Source organism: Perna viridis, chromosome 12 (assembly GCF_037379345.1).
Source record: "Perna viridis isolate PV_CMFRI_1.1 ecotype Kerala chromosome 12, ASM3737934v1, whole genome shotgun sequence".
Classification (NCBI taxonomy): Eukaryota; Metazoa; Mollusca; class Bivalvia; order Mytilida; family Mytilidae; genus Perna; species Perna viridis.
Genome location: NC_142456.1, coordinates 12,728,915 through 12,750,829, shown reverse-complemented (window position 1 = coordinate 12,750,829; position 21,915 = coordinate 12,728,915). Strand labels below are relative to the sequence as shown.

The following is a 21,915-nucleotide window of genomic DNA, read 5'->3' as shown; positions in this document are numbered from 1 at the left end:
TGTTTTGTTGGTTTTGAAGTTAATGATTGTCATGAGAGTATTCCAGCCTTTTCATTATATGTCATTTTATAATACAGAAAAAAAACTGTCTTTACAAACTTTGTACAGAGAAACCTATCTAAACCGGAACCTGTACAAGGAAACCTGTCTAAACCAAAAACTGTGTTACAGAGAAACCTGTTTAAACCAAACTTGTACAGGGAAACCTGTCTAAACGAAAACCTGTACAAGGAAATCTGTCTAATCAAAACTTGTACAGTGAAACCTGTCTAAACCAAACTTGTACAGTGAAACATGTCTAAACCAAAACCTGTACAGTGAAACCTGTCTAAACCAAACTTGTACAGAAAAACCTGTCTAATCAAAACTTGTACAGTGAAAATTGTCTAAACCAGACCTCTTTTAGGGCTTGATAATTTGTTTAAGGAAGGTGTTTGGTGTATTGAAATTTAAATGAAGGAACTTGAGAAAAATTCTGGTTTGGACAGGTCATCAGTTTATTCAGGATATTGTTTAGACAGTTTTCACAGTATTTTTATTCTAGTGATACCTTGATTTAAACAGATATAAGGAAATCATTCAATTTTGATGTCTCAGTTTGGAAGACATTTATTCAAGACCCTGTCAATTTGAAAGGGATTTGGAGAATTTCAATCTACTGACTATATCTAGAGATATATTTGCTTATTCCAAATTTTACCTTTGCCACACTAAGTACTAAACTCTGTCCCTTTATGCAAATTACAATACATAAGAATTAGCTTTGTGGATTTGTAATGAGTAGTGCTCACACCTTGAGAAAATGTTCACACCCTGAATAGCAGAGCTGTACATGACCTATTTCTATAACCATTTCCCTAATGAGTGTCCTGAGAAGAGTAAGTTCAGATTTGATTTTTTTATTTGTTAGTTTCATGGTGTGGCAGATCCAGAGCTTTTTAAAAGGGGGGTTACAGACAGGTAGCAGAAAAAGGGTGATTTTATGCTATTATTACACCAAATTATAAAAAAAAAATTAACAAACTGGGGGAGGGGTCTGACTCCTGGAACACCATTAGATCCACCTACAGCTTTGATTGTAGTCCATACATGTACATTACAGACCCTTTTGTGCTAACGTTGGGGTAGTCGATGAGCATGCATAGAGCATGCTCAATATACACTTGCGCAAGGAAAATTCTTTTGTTCTAACCATGCTCTATCTTGGGGAAGTGTATATTGAGCAAGCTCACCAACTTACCACAAAGGGTCTATTGAGTATCATCAACATATTTTTAATATAGTTGCAATTTTTAAGTCAGATTCGATAAAACTTGTTACTGTTCAGTCTGCAGTAAGTTTTGACATCACAATTGTTCTATATAAAGTTATGATCAATGTTACATTTATGACTTTTTGTGAAATTGACACGAGCTTGATTGTAAGTACAGTAAAGGAACATGTAATAATAATTGTCAATATCAATTTTCTGCTTTAGTATCTTCCATTATGGTGTTCAAATTTACATTTAAGAGTGGAAGGTCCTGGACTCTTTAATGAAGGGTTCACCAGAGTAATAAGAGTGTATGTAATGTATGGTAGGTCCAGGATCTAGATAGCCTTGGATCAGTAATTGGGGGGTCCTGAATCTCAGATCAGAGAAATTAAAAACCAGCTCCAGGGATTTGAATCAAATAACACAACATTTTCTTGGGTTTTAAAATTGATACCCCACACCTTATTTCAAAGTGAAGAAGGAACTTTTGTGAATTAAGAGCTTGTAACTTTGGTAATCTTTAAGTAATTCTTTTTTCATTTTCATTCAATAATTTTCATAAGTTTTTTGTTTTATGAGTTGATGTATATTCTTGCCTCCAAATTCACAGTTAACACTTTTAACACTCAAGTGATTGATTTCCATGTGTATTTTAGGCAAACAAGAACTGTTAACACACTTTCTCCTATAAATTTGACTAAAGGTACTTTGAATATGTTATGTGAAGCCCAAACATATTTACATTCACAAGTACGATATTTTTATTTCAGACTGGGCCACTTTGACTATGTCAAGCCCGAGGATCTGGAGAAGATTGGGATGGGAAAACCTGCCATTAGGAGGCTTATTGATGCTGTAAAGAAAAAGAAAGCATCAAGAAAATCTAGGCTTATTGATAAGGTAGGGAAAATATGTACATAGATGATAAATTGATAGTACTATGACTGTGAGGTAATTTGTAAGTGGCTTTGTGGACTTAAAATTCCTCCAGCAATTGGGACATACATGTATATATCTCTGTAACAATCCTGTGGTTCAAACCAGGTATAATTTTCCAAATATATGTACCGGTATATCAAAATAGATTGTCAATTGACATCCCTGAATTTTAAATACCATGAAAAAGAATTATTTATCAGAACAACAAAAACTTCTACGTGTATGGCCTTGTTAAAATCTAGTTTAACCAGATGGATATGATGAAATGAGTAAAAAAAAACCAAATTAGTTGAAAAAAAATTAAATTTCAAATAAAATATACTTTGTATATAGAGTATAAGGATTCATAAAAGCTACTCAGGTTCAACAGATTTCTAAAGAGCCATTAGTAATTAGACTTTATGAGAAATTGCCTATGACTTTGCATTTTAGCTATTTGTATCATTCAAAAAAATGGAATTCATTTTATTATTGCTTGATTAAAAAGTAATCAATCTTTCTGTTTTGAAACAATGATCAAGGGCAAGATTTGTAAGGTTGGCAGTAATATAAGGCCATACAAAATTACTTCCTTGGTTCTCAGGCTATTTTTCCTTGAAATTGATGAGGGAGGGAGGTGTTCTTTTTTATCTTTTTATTCTCTCAAAAAGGTGGCGAGAGGCTTTTTACATTGAAAAAGAGCTCAAATTGGATTAGAGAGGTGATTTCTTGTTTTTATTTTATGGAAATGGCAATAAAAATGGTCAATGAGGCACCCTCTGAAGAGATGACGGAGGGCCTGAGAACCAATAAATTATATTTTATGGCCTAGAGCAAATAGAGTAAATACTAGTTACTATATAAGAAACTGTTAGAAACTGGAGCTAAGCAATTGGAATGGCTTAGTATATTTCCTGTTTCATTTGGAAAACTTGTTCAAACTAAAAAAGACTCTGTATTGCAAAGCATATGTTTGTCTGCTTTGCCATTTCTAAGTACCAGTATCTTCCATTGTGGCAAAGGCGATGGTGGTAGATTGATTGGAGTATATTGACAGGTACAGAAATTTATAAGGAATTTATAATAAGAAATTTATAATCTATGCTGCTATCATTGAATTATTTTTGTCCCAATTTTTGTACACAGGTTGGGGTTGTTTGGAACCTCGGAATTCTTCTCCTGGAACTGCCACTGGATTTTACATCATGAAGTTTTGACCCTGTTAGTGCAAGTCCAGCAAGTGTCAGATTCATGGTGATATATCAAACCTGGCAACCATTTTCCAAAATAGAACTTTAGGTTCTGCAGTGTACTCTGGCAATGATATAGAAATGGAAAATGGACAACATTGTTGTCTTACACTTACACTATTTTGCTATTTTACAGATTCTACCTGGAAGTAAGACTGTAAATGAAAAACAAGACGGAAAGAAAGTTGTCTCCCCTGCTAGCAAAGGCAGCCAAGATCAAGTGTTGACATGTCTGATTAATGAAAAGTCCCTATTTCTGCAAGAGAAACTCGGCAATGGATCTTTTGGTGTTGTGAGGAAAGCAGAATGGACAACTATCTCTGGCAAAAAGGTGAAATAGATATAAAATTATTGTGAACAACTTCATTTCCCTTGGCTTTTTTAGAAGTATACATGTTAACTGTGAATTGTTTGCTTGTTTTATGACCACAAACCTTAACATATTTCTAAAAGAATTGAGCTTTATGGTTTTTATATGACCACAAACATAAGTTCATTGGTATAATGGTATCATGCTGTCTTTGTTGTAATTGTGGTCTTCAGTCTCTGTTAAATATCATTTATTTATGATAACTTGAGTAAAATTTGTTGAATGTTTTTGAAATTTTAAAACATTGTTCCTAGATAGTCCATTGTAGGGTTATCAATCATTTGACACATATCAGTCGGCTTTTCTCAAGCTAGATAGTCCATTGTAGGGTTGTCCATCAATTCACACATATCAATAGGCTTATTTCAAGCTTTTGTTGTATTTATGAAGTTATATTTATACATGTAGTTTTATAAAGATAGTTCAAAACATGGGAGATTTTGTTTGCTGAATCATTACGTTGTTCTTGTCTTAATATTTTCAGACTGTTGCTGTGAAGATTTTACGGAAAGATGTCTTGGCTTTACCTGGTGCCTTTGAGGATTTTGTCAAAGAAGTGAATGCAATGCACACATTGGATCACCCTAACCTTATAAGGCTTTACGGCATTGTCTTGTCGTCACCTCTAATGATGGTACTGATTTTTATACCCCTGCTTGAACAGTGTTCATAATGTCCATCTGTTTGTCTGTCTTCAGTTCTAATCTGCAATTCCTCCCAAATTGCTGAATGAAATTTGATGAAACTTTCACAAACTCTTAATCACATGATGCCATTGTTCACCTCATTGAATGACTTTTGGGGTTTCCTATAGGAGAACAGGGAGTATCACCAACTTAGCTCACAGTTTTTATAGTTTATACTTGTATAATGGGATATTTTGGTGTAGGATCTTTTTTGGGGGGTGTTAGTTGTTTTTTTTCTCATTCCTATTATCCCCATTTAAAATTGTTTTTTTTATATATATTTTCATAAAAGATGCAAAGAACTTTGTAAATTTTGATGTTAAAGGCTGTATCTGTATAATTCTCAAAAACAAGGGGCAGATAACCTGAGTTTAACTTAGATGGGAGATATAATCAGGTACCTGTACCTCCTAGCACAGACTTTTACAATGAACAAGTACCCATTATAGCAAATTTGCTTGTATGTTGAAATATAGTACGTCTTCCAATCGTTTTTATTTTTCATGACATTGGTTTAGTTTGTTTGTGTCAAATGCCACGAGTTTTGGTACAAGATTATATGAAAATATAAATGCTACATAAGCAGTATGACCGAATTTCACAGTTCACTTAACGATAATTGTGAAATAAAGCCAGGTGCGGCAAAGTGTCGAGTCGACATTTTCTCTTGTTTTTAGTTCTAGAAGGGGAACTTGAATGGGTAATCGGCTTATGTTTTTAATACTTAAACCCTGCAGGTATAATTATCTTAAATCCTTTTAATTGAGAAAATGACAAGAAACAACTTTAATAGGTGTACAAAAACTAGGAGTATTGTAAATATTAGGGCTTTGTTGCTGTATGTCCAATTCATAAGTTACTACAAAGATAAGCTGCTTCTTTAAATAGAAAATTGTTGAAACACAATATTCATGAATAAAGATCTGCAAAATATTGTAAAAAATAAACTCTTAAAATTCTTAGGTTCCCCTTATTGTTTTATACTGTTAACCAAAAAAATGCAATTTTGATTTTGTTTTGTTTTGGTACCTATAATAACTTGCAGAGGAAGTGGTACTGTCTTTATGTTATAACTTGCAGAGCAGTACAGTGGTACTGTCGTTATGTTATAACTTGCAGAGCAGTACAGTGGTACTGTCGTTATGTTATAACTTGTAGAGCAGTACAGTGGTACTGTCGTTATGTTATAACTTGTAGAGCAGTACAGTGGTACTGTCGTTATGTTATAACTTGTAGAGAAGTACAGTGGTACTGTCATTATGTTACTATTATGCAAAAACCTTAATTTATTTGATTCTTGTAGAATTAAGTTTATGAGTCTTTTACCTGCTTGTAAAGTGGGATTTAATGATAGGTCTGTTTATCCTTCCTAACTTTATGTAGATATCGGTACACATCTCTTTCCTGTTACTCCTAGACCACTGGATGGAATTTAATGGAACTTCAACAAAATTCTTATTGTGCACTTCATACTTTAGACTTTGATCCAGTTCAATTTGGATGTCAAAAGGTGCATTTTATTAAATATGGGGGTGTATGGTATAAATTTAGTGAGCATTGTTCACAGTTTTGCTAGTTAAATTATCACTGTTGTACAAAATAATTAAGACAGGTCTCTGTTAATTTTATCCCATTTTTATTGTCAAGGCAGAATGGTGATCACTTAATTGTATGTGCAAATGTCCGTTTCACATTTTTGTGACAGGTGTTGGCTTTTACATTGTGAATTTTGTTCTGTTTCCGCTTTCTGTTTATCGGAGAGCTTAAACAAATTTGTTTGCCAATTATGAGTGAAAATTTAGCATAACAAGTTTATGCAATTTTTTTTTAGATTCATTTGACATCTTCCATGTGCATTTCAGGTAACTGAGTTAGCTCCCCTTGGCTCCATGTTAGACAAACTTCACAAGGAACAGGAGAAGCTACTAATCTGTAATCTATGTGACTATGCCATTCAGATAGCTACTGGAATGAGTTATTTAGAATCTAAACGTTTCATTCACAGAGATTTGGCCTGCAGGAATGTTCTTCTATCCCCTCCTGATAAAGTAAGATTCCAGTTGTTAGGAACAGTGAAGTCAGAATTGTTATCTTTTATTTTTGCTAAAGAAATTGCAAAAATATAAACTCATGTTATGGAATTTTTTACTCAACTAATGCTGGATTTTAGTCAAAAGTCACAGTTTCATTTATTAAAAGTAACCAAGTCCCTAAGTAATAATTGCCATATTTAATGCATGCAGTTATTTCTGAATTAACATTACTTTATAACTAATTCAAAATTAAGCTGAAGTTTGAATTAAACTACATATAGTGTTACAATCAGAAATACAGTGAAAAAAATAGACTTCAACTACTTATATTCTGTAAAGACTAAGATTGTCTAAAAAAACAAGTTGAAAAATAGACATTTTCCAGTTTTTATATATGTCTTTCTAGATGGGAAGTATTACAGTTTATACCAGTGTCTGAACATTGTACACATTTTGCATAAGAGCTCAATATCAGAACACTTAAAATTGAAGGTTTGTTGATAATCTAAATTTAAGTAAGTTTCATGAAACAAGGCCCAAATCTATTTTAAAATCACTTTTTTGAATATTTTGCAGATAAAAATAGGTGATTTTGGACTTATGAGAGCTTTACCTAACCAAGAGGACCATTATGTGATGTCAGAACAGAAAAAAGTGCCATTTGCATGGTATGTATTGTGCTGCTGCATTTTCATTGGCAACTCCTGTAAATTATATCAGTAAATGTAAATAATTGTGACAAAAGTTAAAAATAAATATTTTCTTATTCCTCTTTTGCATTGGAATTAGTACCAATTCCTCTTTATAAGGTTAGTTTTTGTAACCTTTCTAAGTTCGTTGTGAAAATATAATTTCTTACACCAACTGCCCAGGGGTTGAAAGTTATTTTCAAGAGTGGAAGGTTCTGAATTTTTTCCGAATTTCAAATCAGTGGTCCACTTGGGTAAAACCATGAGTCCTCAATTAAGTGTCATTGAAAAGGGTGGATGGTTGTGAACATCAGGTCCTCAAAGATAGAACAAACCTTTATAATTTCAGGTGTGCACCAGAGAGTTTAAAGATCCGTGTTTTCTCTCATGCCAGTGATACCTGGATGTTCGGAGTGACGTTGTGGGAGATGTTTACATACGGGGCAGAACCATGGATGGGATACAATGGGTCTCAGGTAAACAGGATAGCGGTATGGGGATTGTGGTAGTATTAGTTTTCATGATGACGAATTAAACAGAATGTTTAAAAAAAAATACATACAACTTTGAAACGAGGGACTAAGGTATGAAACCTAGGCTTCTCAATCATTTTCCTCTATAATTTAATTTGATTTATAACAGGCTATATCTCTTTGAGTAGACCAGGCTATTTTGTATAACCTGATTTTGGTACATTTGTTTGTCTGTCCATAAACCAAGATTCCTAATAATTCCAAGCAAAATAATGTTTTAAATACATATCCATTATTTATATTTACACTGGAATTCATAAGAAATTGAATTATAATTAAGGACTGTTTTCAAATTCTTTTAATAGGATATGTGAACTAACCTGGTTTGGGCCTGTTTACCTTTTTTTAGCTGCTTTGTGGTTTATTTTATACTGCAAACTAGGTTATTTTACATAACCTGTTCAAGATTTAGAAATATCCTTGAAATAACTTCAATGCTACTCTGCTCTTTTGGCCATAAATTTGAAGACATCATGTATTTTTCTATACTGCCAAATTATATATTTCATCACCAATCTGAGAATATTTCTATTTACAGAATAGTTTCCTATACCAGCATACAATTACTTTTGGGGTTTTGAAACTAAGTACAGAAATTATTTTTCTATATAAAATTACCAAATGTGAAACTATTTCATAAGCTGCATTGATTAGGCAGTAGCCATTTGATTTTCTGGGGATTGGGAGGAGGGGGGGGGGCGGCTATGGATGCAAATGGTTGCTGCGTTGTGAAATTAATATATTATAAATGTTGGTGTAATACATTGAAAATATTATTCTATTCTCCATAATTGTACAGCAATCTGGTATCAATTTCACTAAAAAAAAACCAAAAAAAAAAAAACTGTTGCATAAGTAATGGTATCATAGTAGAAAATACTTTTATGAAGTATTACTTACAATCAAATTTACTCTTGCAACTTTTTTGTAAAAATGACTTCTGATCTTTATTTCATATTATTATGCTGATGGATATGAATATCCATTTTAGAGAATAATTTTAACTTATACTTTCTATTTTCAGATTTTGCATTTGATAGATGTAGAAGGGAAGAGGTTATCCAGACCAGAACACTGTCCTAATGATATTTATCAACTGATGCTTCAATGTTGGTCTTATAAACCACAAGATAGACCAACATTTCCTGCACTTAAAGACTTCCTGTGTGAGGTAAGGACTCATGGTTCTACCCAGGTCAAAATGTAGGACAAAGTTCATTAGTCTAAATTATAGTATTTAGCCCTCTTTTATTATGTTATTTTTTAATTAAATTTTTGAGTTAAATCTTCAAGCATTCTCTATGTAAGTAATATTTTTGTTATTCTTCATATCCAGTGGATTATTTATTATACATCAATTACTGTTTATTATTTAGATTTTCTTTGTAATTTATATGTTATGTTTGAATACATATTTAATATACTGATTGTCAGGTTGATATTCTTAATCATCATTGAAGCCAAAATGAAGTCAACATCACAACAGAAATGTATTGCAGGAGAAAGTTAAGAATGAAAATTAATAACATATTTTTTATATATATATATTTTTACTACTGTAGGTTCGACCCCAAGATGTAAAAGTTGTTCAGTCATTTGCAGAAGAAGATAAACTGACAGTAGATGAAGGGGATTATATCACAATTCTTGATGGCAGGTAGGACAGTTTGTCTGAAATATATGTCTGAACCATACTAGGTATTTTAACTTAACCTTATGGGAGTGTGTCTGAATACTAACCTCATGACAGTCTGTCTGAAACATATTTCAGTCTAACCTCATGACAGTGTATCTGAAACATATTTCAGTCTAACCTCGTGACAGTGTATCTGAAACATATTTTAACATGACCTCATGACAGTGTATCTGAAACATATTTTAACATGACCTCATGACAGTGTATCTAAAACATATTTTAACATGACCTCATGACAGTGTATCTGAAACATATTTTAACATGACCTCATGACAGTGTATCTGAAACATATTTTAACATGACCTCATGAGAGTGTGTGTGAAAAAAATTTCAATTTAACCTTATGACTGTGTGTCTATAACCTATTTCAAACTTACCTCATACTTAATCTTGAATGTAACTGCATTTAAAAAAAATGATTTTTTTTGTCGTAAATGTTTGAAAATCAAGAAAAAAGAGCTATTTTCTATAGTAGTTTTAACTCTTAGATATTTAACTGTAGCACAATATTTTCAGGCTTGTAAAGGACTGCTCCCATAAATGTATTCTTCTCTAGTTACTGAAGCTGTTTTGATAATTTTTGGATAAAATTTATTTCAATGATTTGAAATCAATTATTTTTAACAGACCAGATTGTTACTGGTGGAAGGGTCAGAATAAAAGAAGTCTACAGGTTGGAATGTTCCCGCGTCAGTGTGTTGATCCTCAGAGGAAACTTGCTCGTAAGTATTATACTGATACCATGTACTGTAGGGTACCCAAAACCCATCTTTTTGACCACTGTACTGTTAACTCAACTTATTTTCACAGGCAATTTATTTTGGATAATTTCACCTGCAAAAAATATCTTAAAATAAATTATCCATGTAACAGAGACATAAAGAGTTTTAAATGCACAATAAAAGTGATTTATTGGTATGCTAAAATGAGTATCAACATAAACAAATTACTGTAATCAAGTTGTATTTCAGAAAATTAAGAAATTTTTCCGAATACATTTCATGTTTGAAGCAACTTATTTTCATTATAGAGAGATTAAGCTAAAATTTAAGTTAGAGTGATCATTTCATTGACCAAGTTTGACTTTCCTATTAATTGAATAACAGCATTGATTGGTTAGGTCAAACGTATAACAATACTTCTTATTTTCAGAGACTGACATCAGTAAACCATTGAAGAATAGTTTTATACACACTGGACATGGAGATCCTGGTGGAAAGTCATGGGGAAGTCCATCACAAATTGATGAGTAAATATTCAATGTTTATTCACGAGGATAAATGCTTTATTTTATTTCATTTTTGGTCAATTTTACATAGTGAAAATCGGATTGTAGTATGTTGAATATTGGTTTGGGCAGACAGGCAGGCAGGCAGGCAGGCAGGCAAGAAATTATTTTTGTAACACTTTTGTCAGCAACAACTAATTACTGCACTTAGTATTTGGTATCCACTATCAAGTATGGGTCCCATACAGTGTGATTCAATTTCATGCCTGTCTGACATCTACTTCCTGTTTAATGAAATTTGGTCATTTCTGTCTGACCCATTTTTGTTTTTTATAGCTGTGTTAATTTAGTCTCTGAAATATTAAAAGTAAGGTAAGCAAACCTGGATTTACAAAATGGCTACGCAACTTGCCATAAAAATAAACACAATTATCACTACAAGAAACATTAAATAATATTCTTGTGATGTTATTTCAGTGTGTATTTAAGAAACCCTATGGAGCCTCCAGACCTTCATGGTACAGCTGAAGACCTACAACCAACTCAACTGCCTGATAGGAACAAAAGTAACTTTCTTTTAACATTATCATAGTTTACTACTTGCTAAAACTGTGATTTACAAAGTTTAAAATTTGAAATATATTCAGTTTTTACTTGGTTCAAATGAACAAAAAAACTAATAGACCACTGTGCTAGAGCAGAAAGATTAGTCAAGGGTGTTAAAACCCCTTTCAGTCATATACTTCACATTTCCAAGTTGCAGTCATAACTAACACAGTTTTGGACTGTTAGTTTTGTTCTATTAAAGTTGATAGAGAGGAAGTGTAAGGTGTTCTGTTTTTTTTTCTGTGTAATGTATGGGAAGGCCATACAATATAGCACATAAGATTTCCCATATAATCACAGTGCATCACTATAAGAATTTACTGGACAGTTGAGAAGAATATTTCAACTTTCTATCAGAAATATGTACAGAAGTTACCAACAGGGGTTGTCAGATTGAGAATCTCAATTGTCCAGATAACTTACTACGGCAGTTCATCAGGTGATTGTCATTTAATCAAGTCAAAGACAATTCTATCTTTATTGTATGTACTGTTGCACGAATATGAACTTCATACATGTTCTTATTTCCATTTCAGAATCATTTAACATCAATTCGTCCAAACTGTTCAACTACTCCAAGCTTGTGAACGACAAAGATGAAAGCCCGGTAAAACGAAAAACTTCCCACCATAAAGCAACAGCCATTGTTGCTGCAACGACCATTCCAAGGACATCAAATGCTCAAACATCAAGACAAACTGTAGATGACCAACCTCTTATTGACTTGAGTGACACATCAGAAACTGTTGAAGTAAAATCTGTGAAAAAATCGGCACCGAATAGCTTAAATTTCTTCGATTCATTACTGAACTCAAATCCTTCACACTATGGGAATTTGGAACTACAAAAACCTCTATTAGACAATAACAAAAATGATCCATTTGATATTAGTTCAGCATATCGTAGTGCTTATTCTACTGGGTGTATCCCCTCCAAACCTCAAAATGACAGTCCTCAGAAACAAAGGCAGCCAATTGTTTACTCACGAACTCATTCACAGGATGATAGAGTCAAAAGCAGTTCTGAAAAGGAGGAGGCAAGCATACCTCCAATACCTCCAAGAGGAGTAAAGTCATTACCCCCATCTTTTCTAAATAATTCTGCTCACTTGAATGAAAAGGGAGCTTATTATTCATTACCCAATGAAGAAAAAGACCAATGCAGTTTCTATAAGAATGTGCCTGAGCAGGGTCAAAATCCTGTTGTAAACATTGTTAAACCTTGTTTGGCAAATGATTTACCAATTTTAGAAAAACCACAATTAAATCTCCCTCCTATTGATCAGAGGAAAACAGACTTAGCTTTTGGATGGCTGAACGATGCCCTAAACAATTTTTCTTTGTCCAAAGATTCTAAGTTTTCTGCTGGTACCCCATTGTATGATCAGGTACCAGATGAAACAGGATATGAGAGTGACAGTTTTAAAGTTAAGTTACCTCCCCCTCTTTATGATGAAGTTCCAATGGAGGAACAGATTCAAGCACAAAGTAGTAGACCTACATATGCTGTTCAGAGTGATGCAGATGACATCAGTTGGGACTCGTTTGATTCTGATTTTGATGATGATGATGAAAAGACAGGAATGGCTGCATCTGCTCCATTGCCTATACCATGTGACCCAGATGCTCCACCTCTTCCTCCCAGAGATTATCTGTCAAGTAGCTTAGACTCTGGCAGAGGTACTTTTAAGAAGAAGGAAGAAAAGTGTCGTATTAATCCAATAAAACAGGATGGAAAACAGTTGAGTCATACACATTATTTTCTGCTTGCACCGAGGGAAGATGGTCAGCCAAAAAAGCCAAACACTGCTGAAATAAAACCTTTTGCTGTTGATGGAAATCAGTTGCTTAGTAACCGAGACTCAGCTGGATCTGAGTATGCAAATGTTCCAAATTTACAAGTAAATCTTCCAGGAAGTAGGTTGTCGTCTGCTAGCGATGATTTATCTTGGACAGGCATGACAGGAATGAAAAAAGTGGAGAATTCTAGTAAAGTGAGCAGATCTCCAAGAAAAACTTCTCAACCAGAACGTGTGCCAAGGTCCAAAAAACATTTGAATATTGAAAACCTTTCAACTTCACCTCGGGAGAAAGTTTTCTCTGTAATGAACAGTGTTTTAGGTGTAACTGATGAGGAATGTCATGCTGCATTGTGCCATGCTTCGTGGGACACTGATAGTGCAATAAGATTTCTAAAAACAGAACAACTTTTCCGACTGGGGATAACAAATAGGGAAAAGTGTGCAAAACTTCTCGATGCTCTCAATTGGAATTTAGAGCTGGCCAGTTCAGTATTGTTGGATGAGGTGAAATCCCCATTTACAATGGAGTCACAAGTGTAGAATTAGTGTAGTAAATGTATTACATTGTAGTATTTATTCATACTGTATACTAGTACACTACTGCTTATATGGGTTATCATTTCCATTCCTTTGAGTGAAGCATAAGTGCAAGGCGAGCAGTCATGTTGTTATGGTCCAGGTAGATTATACATGTTTAAAATCTCCTTGTTTTGAGATGAGAGTTCCTTTATTTTTTATTTACAACAGTAAACATACAACACTGAAAAAGCTGAAAGAATTAAGTGGATTCTTGATTTCGTAGTTTTGAGGTTTTCAGTTTACATATCTATGGAAATGTCCTATTAGTAATTTTAATTAGTCCACCATGAAGATTGGAAATCACAAATTCCATTTGAGGTTCAATGTACTTTAATATGTTGGTACCAGTGGTTTAACAAACATTTATTGTTGTTGATTTCATATGTGCTGAAGATCATGGGACTTTTCCATTACCTTACTATCATAAAGCAATTGGCATTAATTTTTGAAGACAAATTCTTTAGAGAAACACTAAAAAACTTTGAGTAAATATATATATATATATTTGTCCATTACTGTTTCAAATAACATTTATTGATTGTGCATTTATCATTGCATTTAAAATGGTAGTCTCGACACAAAACCTGATAAAATGCATGTAAAAACTTATAATTCTAGACACATTTCATTTAAATGTTTACATTAAGCTGAAGAATATTTCTCTCTTTCTGGTTTTTTAAGTAGTTGCTTTAGTTATAGATAAATTATACCAGCAATGTACATGGTGTGCTTATATTGTATAACATTACATGTACCTTCCACTTTTGTCACTGCTAGAGATTTCTGTTTTCTGTCTTCATTTGAATCACTGGCAATGCAAAAATTGTAAGTTTTAAGTGTGTGCAATAGTTATTGCAATCTTATTATTTTGGAACTACATGTATTGAAATGTCATTAATGGTTTTATGATATTTAGAAATATCTTATTTCCAAATAGAAGAGGTTCTACATTGCAAAGTTTCCTATATTCATACTAATAATAATATCATTACAATGGGTTTACTATATACATGTATATATTGCAGAAAATGTAAAAAAAAATGTTGCTATAAATAAAACTTACATTTTGGAAAGTTGAATAAAATGAAGCACGATTTTTTTTTATATTCTATAGCGAAAAATATATTTGGCTAAAAATGAGTAGAAGCAATAAATATGATGCATGCAAATAATTCTGAATTTAAAGTATCTAAGTTTATCTAAGTTTGTGGATTCTTGATTTTGTGGTTTTTAGGTTTTCAGTTTACACATTTATGGAAATCTCCTATATGTTGGGAACCTAATTTTGTGGTTGGGCCTGTCCACGAAAACGACAATTGGTACCCCACAAACAATAGTATTTTCACAGTATATAAACTCCTGGGTAAGGTACTAATAGCAGAAATCTGAAAGCCAATGATGTTTTCTTGCTTTTCATTTTCCAGTCCAAGTCCAGAAGTGACCTCGATAAGAGAACAATGTAACTGATATTATAATTAATTTGGTGCTATTTTAGTAGTGCTGGACACTTATTTTGATTTCATTTGAATATCTGTGTATATGTAGAATAATTATATAAAGGTTGTACATACATGTACATGTATTGAAAGTTTTAAATGTGTTCTTTACAGCATGTGTAAATAGTAATTGGTCATAAATTGACTTCATATAGATTTTTGGAATACATGTAGTAACAAAGCCATAATTAAGTTAAAAAAAATAAATATGGTGACATAGATAATTAGCAGACAATACTGTAAATATATTAATGTTTGTGGTTGCTAATTTTTGTAGTTTCTTTCAAGTGAACACATTTCCTTGTACATGTATCGATTTTCGGGATTTTCAAACATGATGAGCATTATATAGTTGTATGAGTTTATATCGCTGATAAATTTTTTTTGCACTTTTATGTTCACTGTGAAAATTAATACTTTTACAGTAACAAGCACTATATATGATTGATGGCTGTAGATACTATGCTCATGCTGTAGACAAACATGGAAGCAGGAGATATAAAAAATGTCATTGAAATACTGGGAGTCTCTTAGCGAAATCGAGATATCTGCATGTATTGACACTTATATGTACTGGTACCTTTATAAACTTTAATGCTTAGAGGACCAAATTAGTTAGATTCACCATTTTCACTGTTGCACTGGGGGTCGGGGAGATCACAAGTTGATAAAAAAGATAGGTTTTGGCTTACCAGAGGTGCAGGGGATGACTTGCTAAAATCACATTCATACAGTTGTAAGTTGAATTGTACTTGTCCATAGGGAAGGTAATCTGACTTTGTGCAAATGAAGTTTCCTATTTTTTACAAAAGATTTGGTTTCAGAAATGATGTAAAATTTTCAAATGCCAGTAAGTCTTGTATTATTGCATTGTTCATTGCATATATTGACCAGTTAAGGAGGTAGACCTAAGGTAGGGGACACAACTCTTACAAATCATTGGAACGTTTGTATTCAGCAGTTTACATCAATCTCATGTAAGCATCAAAGTAACTTGGATTGATTCCATTCTGTTTCTAATGAAAGCTTAATAGGCTTTGGTGAAAATGAATATGATACAAACATATCACTGATTTCAAGTTATGTCCCTTACCCTAGGTCTACCTCCTTAAGTTGACGTATTTTATTGCTACAGTAGTTATGGACTTTTAATATAATGTATATAGAAAAGTTACATTGTCTGTATATTTCAATATTGTATATGTACTTTGTATGCTAAGGATTGAGGAGAACAGAATCATATTTTTACATTATGCACCAAGATCAAAATCCCTCCATCTAGACCAATCAACCAAACATAAGATTTTCTCATCTGATAAACAGTGAAACCTTTCTAAACCAAACCTTAGATAAACCAAAAACCTGCCTAAACTGGACACTTTTTTAAAGTCCTTTCATATCAGTTTAAAGGTATATTTTAACCTGGTTGAAGCAAATACTTGCCTAAAAATTGGACAAACTATACTGTCCAAAATGGGTTCAGTGTAGCTTTGTAGCACTGCAGTACTACAATACAGGTCATTAACTCCCTTTCATAAACACTCTCATTGTCACAATATATTGTATATCAGTACATTTTTGGGTTCAACATTTTTAAGGGATTTGGCAGGGATAATTTTTTATATTGGAAAATGGTTAAGCTGGATGAAAAGTGATCGTATTCCCATGAAAGTCAAATTGCTTCCTTATTACCTACTATTGATAGTCCTCCTCACCAATTGATTGGCAGATAGGTTTTAAATTTTTATTTACTTCAGTTAAATTATGGCTGATCAGAGCTTTGTGTAAATAGCTTATCAATAACTCATGAACAAAAGTTTTTTCTTTTTTTTTTAAAGTTTTTTTTGCTACTCTCAGCCTTATTTCTTACTTCATATCACTGTTTTCCAATACCCTTTGCAACGTTGTACATGTACTAGTATTATCCACTTTCTTTCTGTTAGTTCTTCAATTTCAATTTAAGATGTTCTACCTTCCCTTTTCTTCAAACGCCTTGTAGACTTGACTACCAGGTATTTTGTCTTAATACCATTGATTAAAATATTACAGCAAGTAACAGAATAGAGTTGGTCTTCCCTTAGGCCAAAATAAAACAAATATCTTAGATTCTCATTCCCTCCCAACCCAAATCTTCTTTCACTCTATCTGAAAAATGTTATTTCGATTTTTTTCCAAATTTAGGTATATTTCTTTCAAATTGACAACATTTTTCATTTAAATTGATGAGAAAAGAAAAAAAATTGCCTGCCTGCCCCTAGTTTTGTAAAATGTTGGATGGGAATCCAGGATTTTTTTTTTGTAATGGCTCAAATTGAATGGCTGTACCTGATGAAATGTCTTAAGTTGTTGAATGAATAGTTGGCAACAAGATATAAATTTTTATCACTCACATGTTCTATAAAATGATCAAAAGTTTAAATCTCCTTGTGGATTGTTTAGTTATCAATCTAAGACATTTCATCAGGTCATGGTTATCCAATAAAAAGAAGACCAACTCCCGAAGTCAACTATATTTTTTTGTGTTTGGTAGATTGGTTTATATTGAGGGGAAAACAAAGACTGTGATAATAATAATGGCATGTGTAGCATTACACTGCTCATCAATATCATTTCCTGCCAACCCTGGTTCCCTGTTCATTACTTCCTTGATACCCTACACAGAGGTTAAGTTTTGCCATTTCCACTTGTCACAGTTGAGGTTGGCACATATTGTATTAATTATTCAAAGGTTAAAAATGCCTCTTATACTGAGTAAACATTCTAGTCCACTGATTTAAGCATGAAGTGAGGTAGTCTTACAGTAGAATAGTAAAAAAAACATACATTTTTTCCCAAAAATCTGCCCACTGTGCACAAATGGAAATAGCATAATCAACTAATCTATACTCTACTTCATTGTGAATAGTTCAGGATAATTCATAGAATGCATGCATATTAAACCTGCTACTTATCAATAATTGACATAAATCAATACAGCAAGTAGTATAGTTAACTTCATGGAACTGAGTTGGTCATCCCTTAATTAGATGACTTTTACCTGATGAACTGCTTTTGGTAATGAATTGGACAATTTACAAGATTTAACTTACTATCATTTCATATGTATTTCAGTCTATGTAGAGAGTTTAAATCTCTTCATCAGATGTCCAGTGACCTATCTAAGAAAGTTCTTCAGGTGATTGCCATTTTTTGAAGACCAACTCTATTCCCTGAAGTTAACTTCATAACTTGCTGTAAATTATTTAGTGTTTGCATAGTGCCACTGAAAATCAGCATCATATATGTATAGGCCAGCCAGTGGCTTTTTAGAAAGCTTCCATGTTATTTTTATAGCATAGACATTATTCATGAATTTTTGTTACTTATTCCTATATTTACACAGTTATTGTCAAAATTTTTTTTTATTTCATTATGTCACTACTCAACCTTAATGAATAAATTGTTAAGAATATCTGCTGGTTTGATTTTCTGTCTTTGACTATAAAGTTTAGGTCTCTTTGTTATATTTATAGCACGGTCTTACAAGTTATTCAAATAGACATTGAGCCCATAGGACTAGAAGCATATTTGGATAATGCAGAAGGTTGTGCTATAAATGATTTATTACATGAATGACCACGCCCATTAATCAATAAATGACCAATAAGAGATATATAAATGATTTATTACATGAATGACCACGCCCATTAATCAATAAATGACCAATAAGAGATATATAAATGATTTATTACATGAATGACCACGCCCATTAATCAATAAATGACCAATAAGAGATATATAAATGATTTATTACATGAATGACCACGCCCATTAATCAATAAATGACCAATAAGAGATGTATACAGGCACAGGTAGCTAGTGCTGTTGTCACACACAGTCAATTTACGTCAGAGGCGAAGTTGTCCATGTGGAATATTTATGCTGTGGTTAGATATTGCTGTTTTCCTATTGAGTTCTACGGGAACATGTGACCTTTCATACAATATCATGAAAGATTTCTAGTTCAATGCACTTGATCTTCCTCTCATATTTATTTGGGAAAAAAAACAAAGGAAAAATCTCAATTCATGTTACAAATCAATTTATTGTACTCCTACTCGTTGAAATGGGAACTAGATTGCAATCACCTGGTCTGTCCGTTCCCCCATTACACAATTCTGTAACAGACTTCTCAGTTTCTATTGGAGGGAATGCATAGATATTTGCTTTTGTATAAGGCTTTTGCATTATGACTTGTACTATATCTCCCCTTTCCAGGTTCCTCACCTAATAATCTACTTCCTGTTTGCCATATGACTGAGTTAGACAGAAATGGTTGAGTGTAGCATATTCCCAGGTTTTACAATTTTTTTAGGTTTCAGTGTGGTTATTAAATCTGCTTCCAGTGTTAATGCTTGAGAAGACAACATTTTGCAATTTACATTCCAATCAATTGTTCCCCATCACCACAAAAATTTGGCTCTGTTAAAAACTATCTGATCAAACCAAATAAGAAACTGATATTGATATCAAGTCAATATCTCAAACCAAAGTCTGAAAAAAGCAAGAAAACTGCTAAATCCAACAGTACAACTCAGTTATAAAATAAATGATTCAACAAAAAATTTAATTGAATCTGCCACATATCAAGATAAATGTACAGGTTTATGTTATTCTTTTATATAAACAAATTGATGCTTCAAACACCTACAACTCAAAATCGTGATTACTGAATGTCATAGCTTAAAGTTTTTTGACCAATCATACAAACCAAGCTTTGTACAAGTCAGACACAGCTAATTTTTTGTCTGTATTACCTCACTGAAGGAATAGCCAGCTGCAGGTAAGTTTGTCACCCCTATTGGTAATATTATTCTGACTCCAAGCCAACCACTCTTGTCTCTGATATCTAATGTTGGATTCTTTTTCTATAGTTATGAAAATGCAGCGTAATCCAAATCGAAATACTGAATCAAGTGTACAGTATCTTGTAAATGCCAAATGGATGTTATTCACACAGAATTCAACTTTACCACACAGAACTCAACTTTACTAGACAGAATGCAACTTTGCCACACAGAAGTTAACTTTATGAAAAAAAATGCTTTGTACTTGAACTTTTAGTTCCTCAATGAAACAAAATTTTACTTGAATGTATTTTTATTCAAAATTTCAAAAAAAAAATTAGGCAATTGAATATGTCCCTTCTCCAAGTTGGTACAAGGTTGTGATTTAAAATAAAGTTTATTTGTTGCACATTGAGACCTATAAGTATGTGCATAGTCATTAAGTTAGGTAGCATTCAATGGTTAGAAAGACTACATATCTTTATTTTTGACATTTTGTTTAAAATGTTATATTAAACAGACAATAACATGTGGCTTTTCATATAACCCCTGTTCATAAGAGATACAGAATATAAAGTATGTACTAAAGAATTCAAAATGAAGGGAGATAACTCTGTAAATAACAATGAACCACAATAGAAACTATAGTTAATTTTCCATGTGAATTATCTCCTCAGAGCAGACAGATTTGAAGAAATGATGAAACATAATCAAAACTTGATTACAAAGAAGTGTGTAGCTTTTTTTGGGTGTATCACATATTACAGAATTTGCATGACTCTTACAAAGACCACTACTTAAATGTAGAGTTGAAAGCACATTATGGGTGGTTGAGGCATTAGCTTATACCAATATTTTGTCACTGTGCAAAAACTTTTCTTTTGGGGAGTACTGAGTTTCATAGTTTTTTTCATGGTTAAATCAAATCACCAATTCAAATTCTACATAATACATGAAAACCATAAAAAAAAACTAGACACCTCAATAAAATCTAAAATTCAAAAACCCCAAAAAGCCACAAAATTTAAATATGAAAATACATGTAAGTACTTCACAACACTACAAAGAATAATTAGCTATATATAAAGGTTTTATAGGAAAAAGGTGATGAGAAAATCAAGGGAATCAAGTTTGAATTAAAAAAAAAACATAATCCAGGGATAATGACTAGACATAGAGAATAGACACACACACAACGAAGAACATCCAATAACCAAAATAATACACACAAAGAAACAAAAGTAAATGAGCAATCCAAACTCCACTAAAAAAAAATGGGACCATGTGCACAGGTAGGGTAAGTGTCCTCTGCTTTTCTAAAAGCACCCAGTGAGCTGCACATAAAATGTAACACTTTGGGTCAAATAATAAAATACGAGTCATGAAAAGAAAAAATTTATATCTATTTAGCATCCTCAACATAACAAAAAGTTGTACAGTAAAATTTTGGTGTATAAGCTATACAGATTATTGTACAAAAAATGTAAACAATTTATATTAATATCAGCATTGTACAATTAATTCTATGGATTATATTTATAGTATATACAATTCATAAAAATAATATTTCAACAATAAAAGCATAACAAGATGTGTTTGTGTACATGGCTTGATTCTAAATGGAAGAAAGAAGACTAGTTTAAAAGAGGAAGTGAAGTCAGTATACTTTATTGATTGATTGCTGGGGTTTAATGCCCAAGTAGCAATTGTGAAGTCAGTATACTAGGAATTTCATAAACCCATTGTGTCAGCATGTTAGTTAATAACTTTTGCAGTTTTAAGTACCAGTAATAAGAATTATTTTCAATGATATTATTTTTTACACACATAATACGGAGAGTTGGTTCAAAATATATTAGTAAAAACATGTAGCCCACAAAAGCTTACATTCACGCCAATATTTTAGGTGTATAAAAAATGTAATACCCTAAAGTTTACATTCAAATCAA

General features: G+C 32.5%; 1 protein-coding gene across 4 annotated transcripts in view; it reads left to right on the top strand.

Annotated features, from left to right (window-relative positions):
* The window catches only part of LOC148601241 (activated CDC42 kinase 1-like), a 45,482-nt gene extending 30,083 nt beyond the window's left edge, over positions 1–15,399 (top strand). For all 4 annotated transcript variants that reach the window (XM_088555060.1, XM_088555059.1, XM_088555062.1 and 1 more), the window contains 12 exons: positions 2,026–2,155; positions 3,560–3,754; positions 4,278–4,427; positions 6,342–6,527; positions 7,089–7,180; positions 7,551–7,677; positions 8,759–8,905; positions 9,297–9,391; positions 10,058–10,152; positions 10,583–10,679; positions 11,136–11,224; positions 11,801–15,399. In XM_088555060.1, the coding sequence (XP_088411186.1) occupies positions 2,026–2,155; positions 3,560–3,754; positions 4,278–4,427; positions 6,342–6,527; positions 7,089–7,180; positions 7,551–7,677; positions 8,759–8,905; positions 9,297–9,391; positions 10,058–10,152; positions 10,583–10,679; positions 11,136–11,224; positions 11,801–13,605 (3,208 nt within the window). In that variant the 3' untranslated portion in view covers positions 13,606–15,399. The remainder of the gene's footprint in view (positions 1–2,025; positions 2,156–3,559; positions 3,755–4,277; positions 4,428–6,341; positions 6,528–7,088; positions 7,181–7,550; positions 7,678–8,758; positions 8,906–9,296; positions 9,392–10,057; positions 10,153–10,582; positions 10,680–11,135; positions 11,225–11,800) is intronic.
* The last annotated feature ends 6,516 nt before the right edge of the window (positions 15,400–21,915 follow it).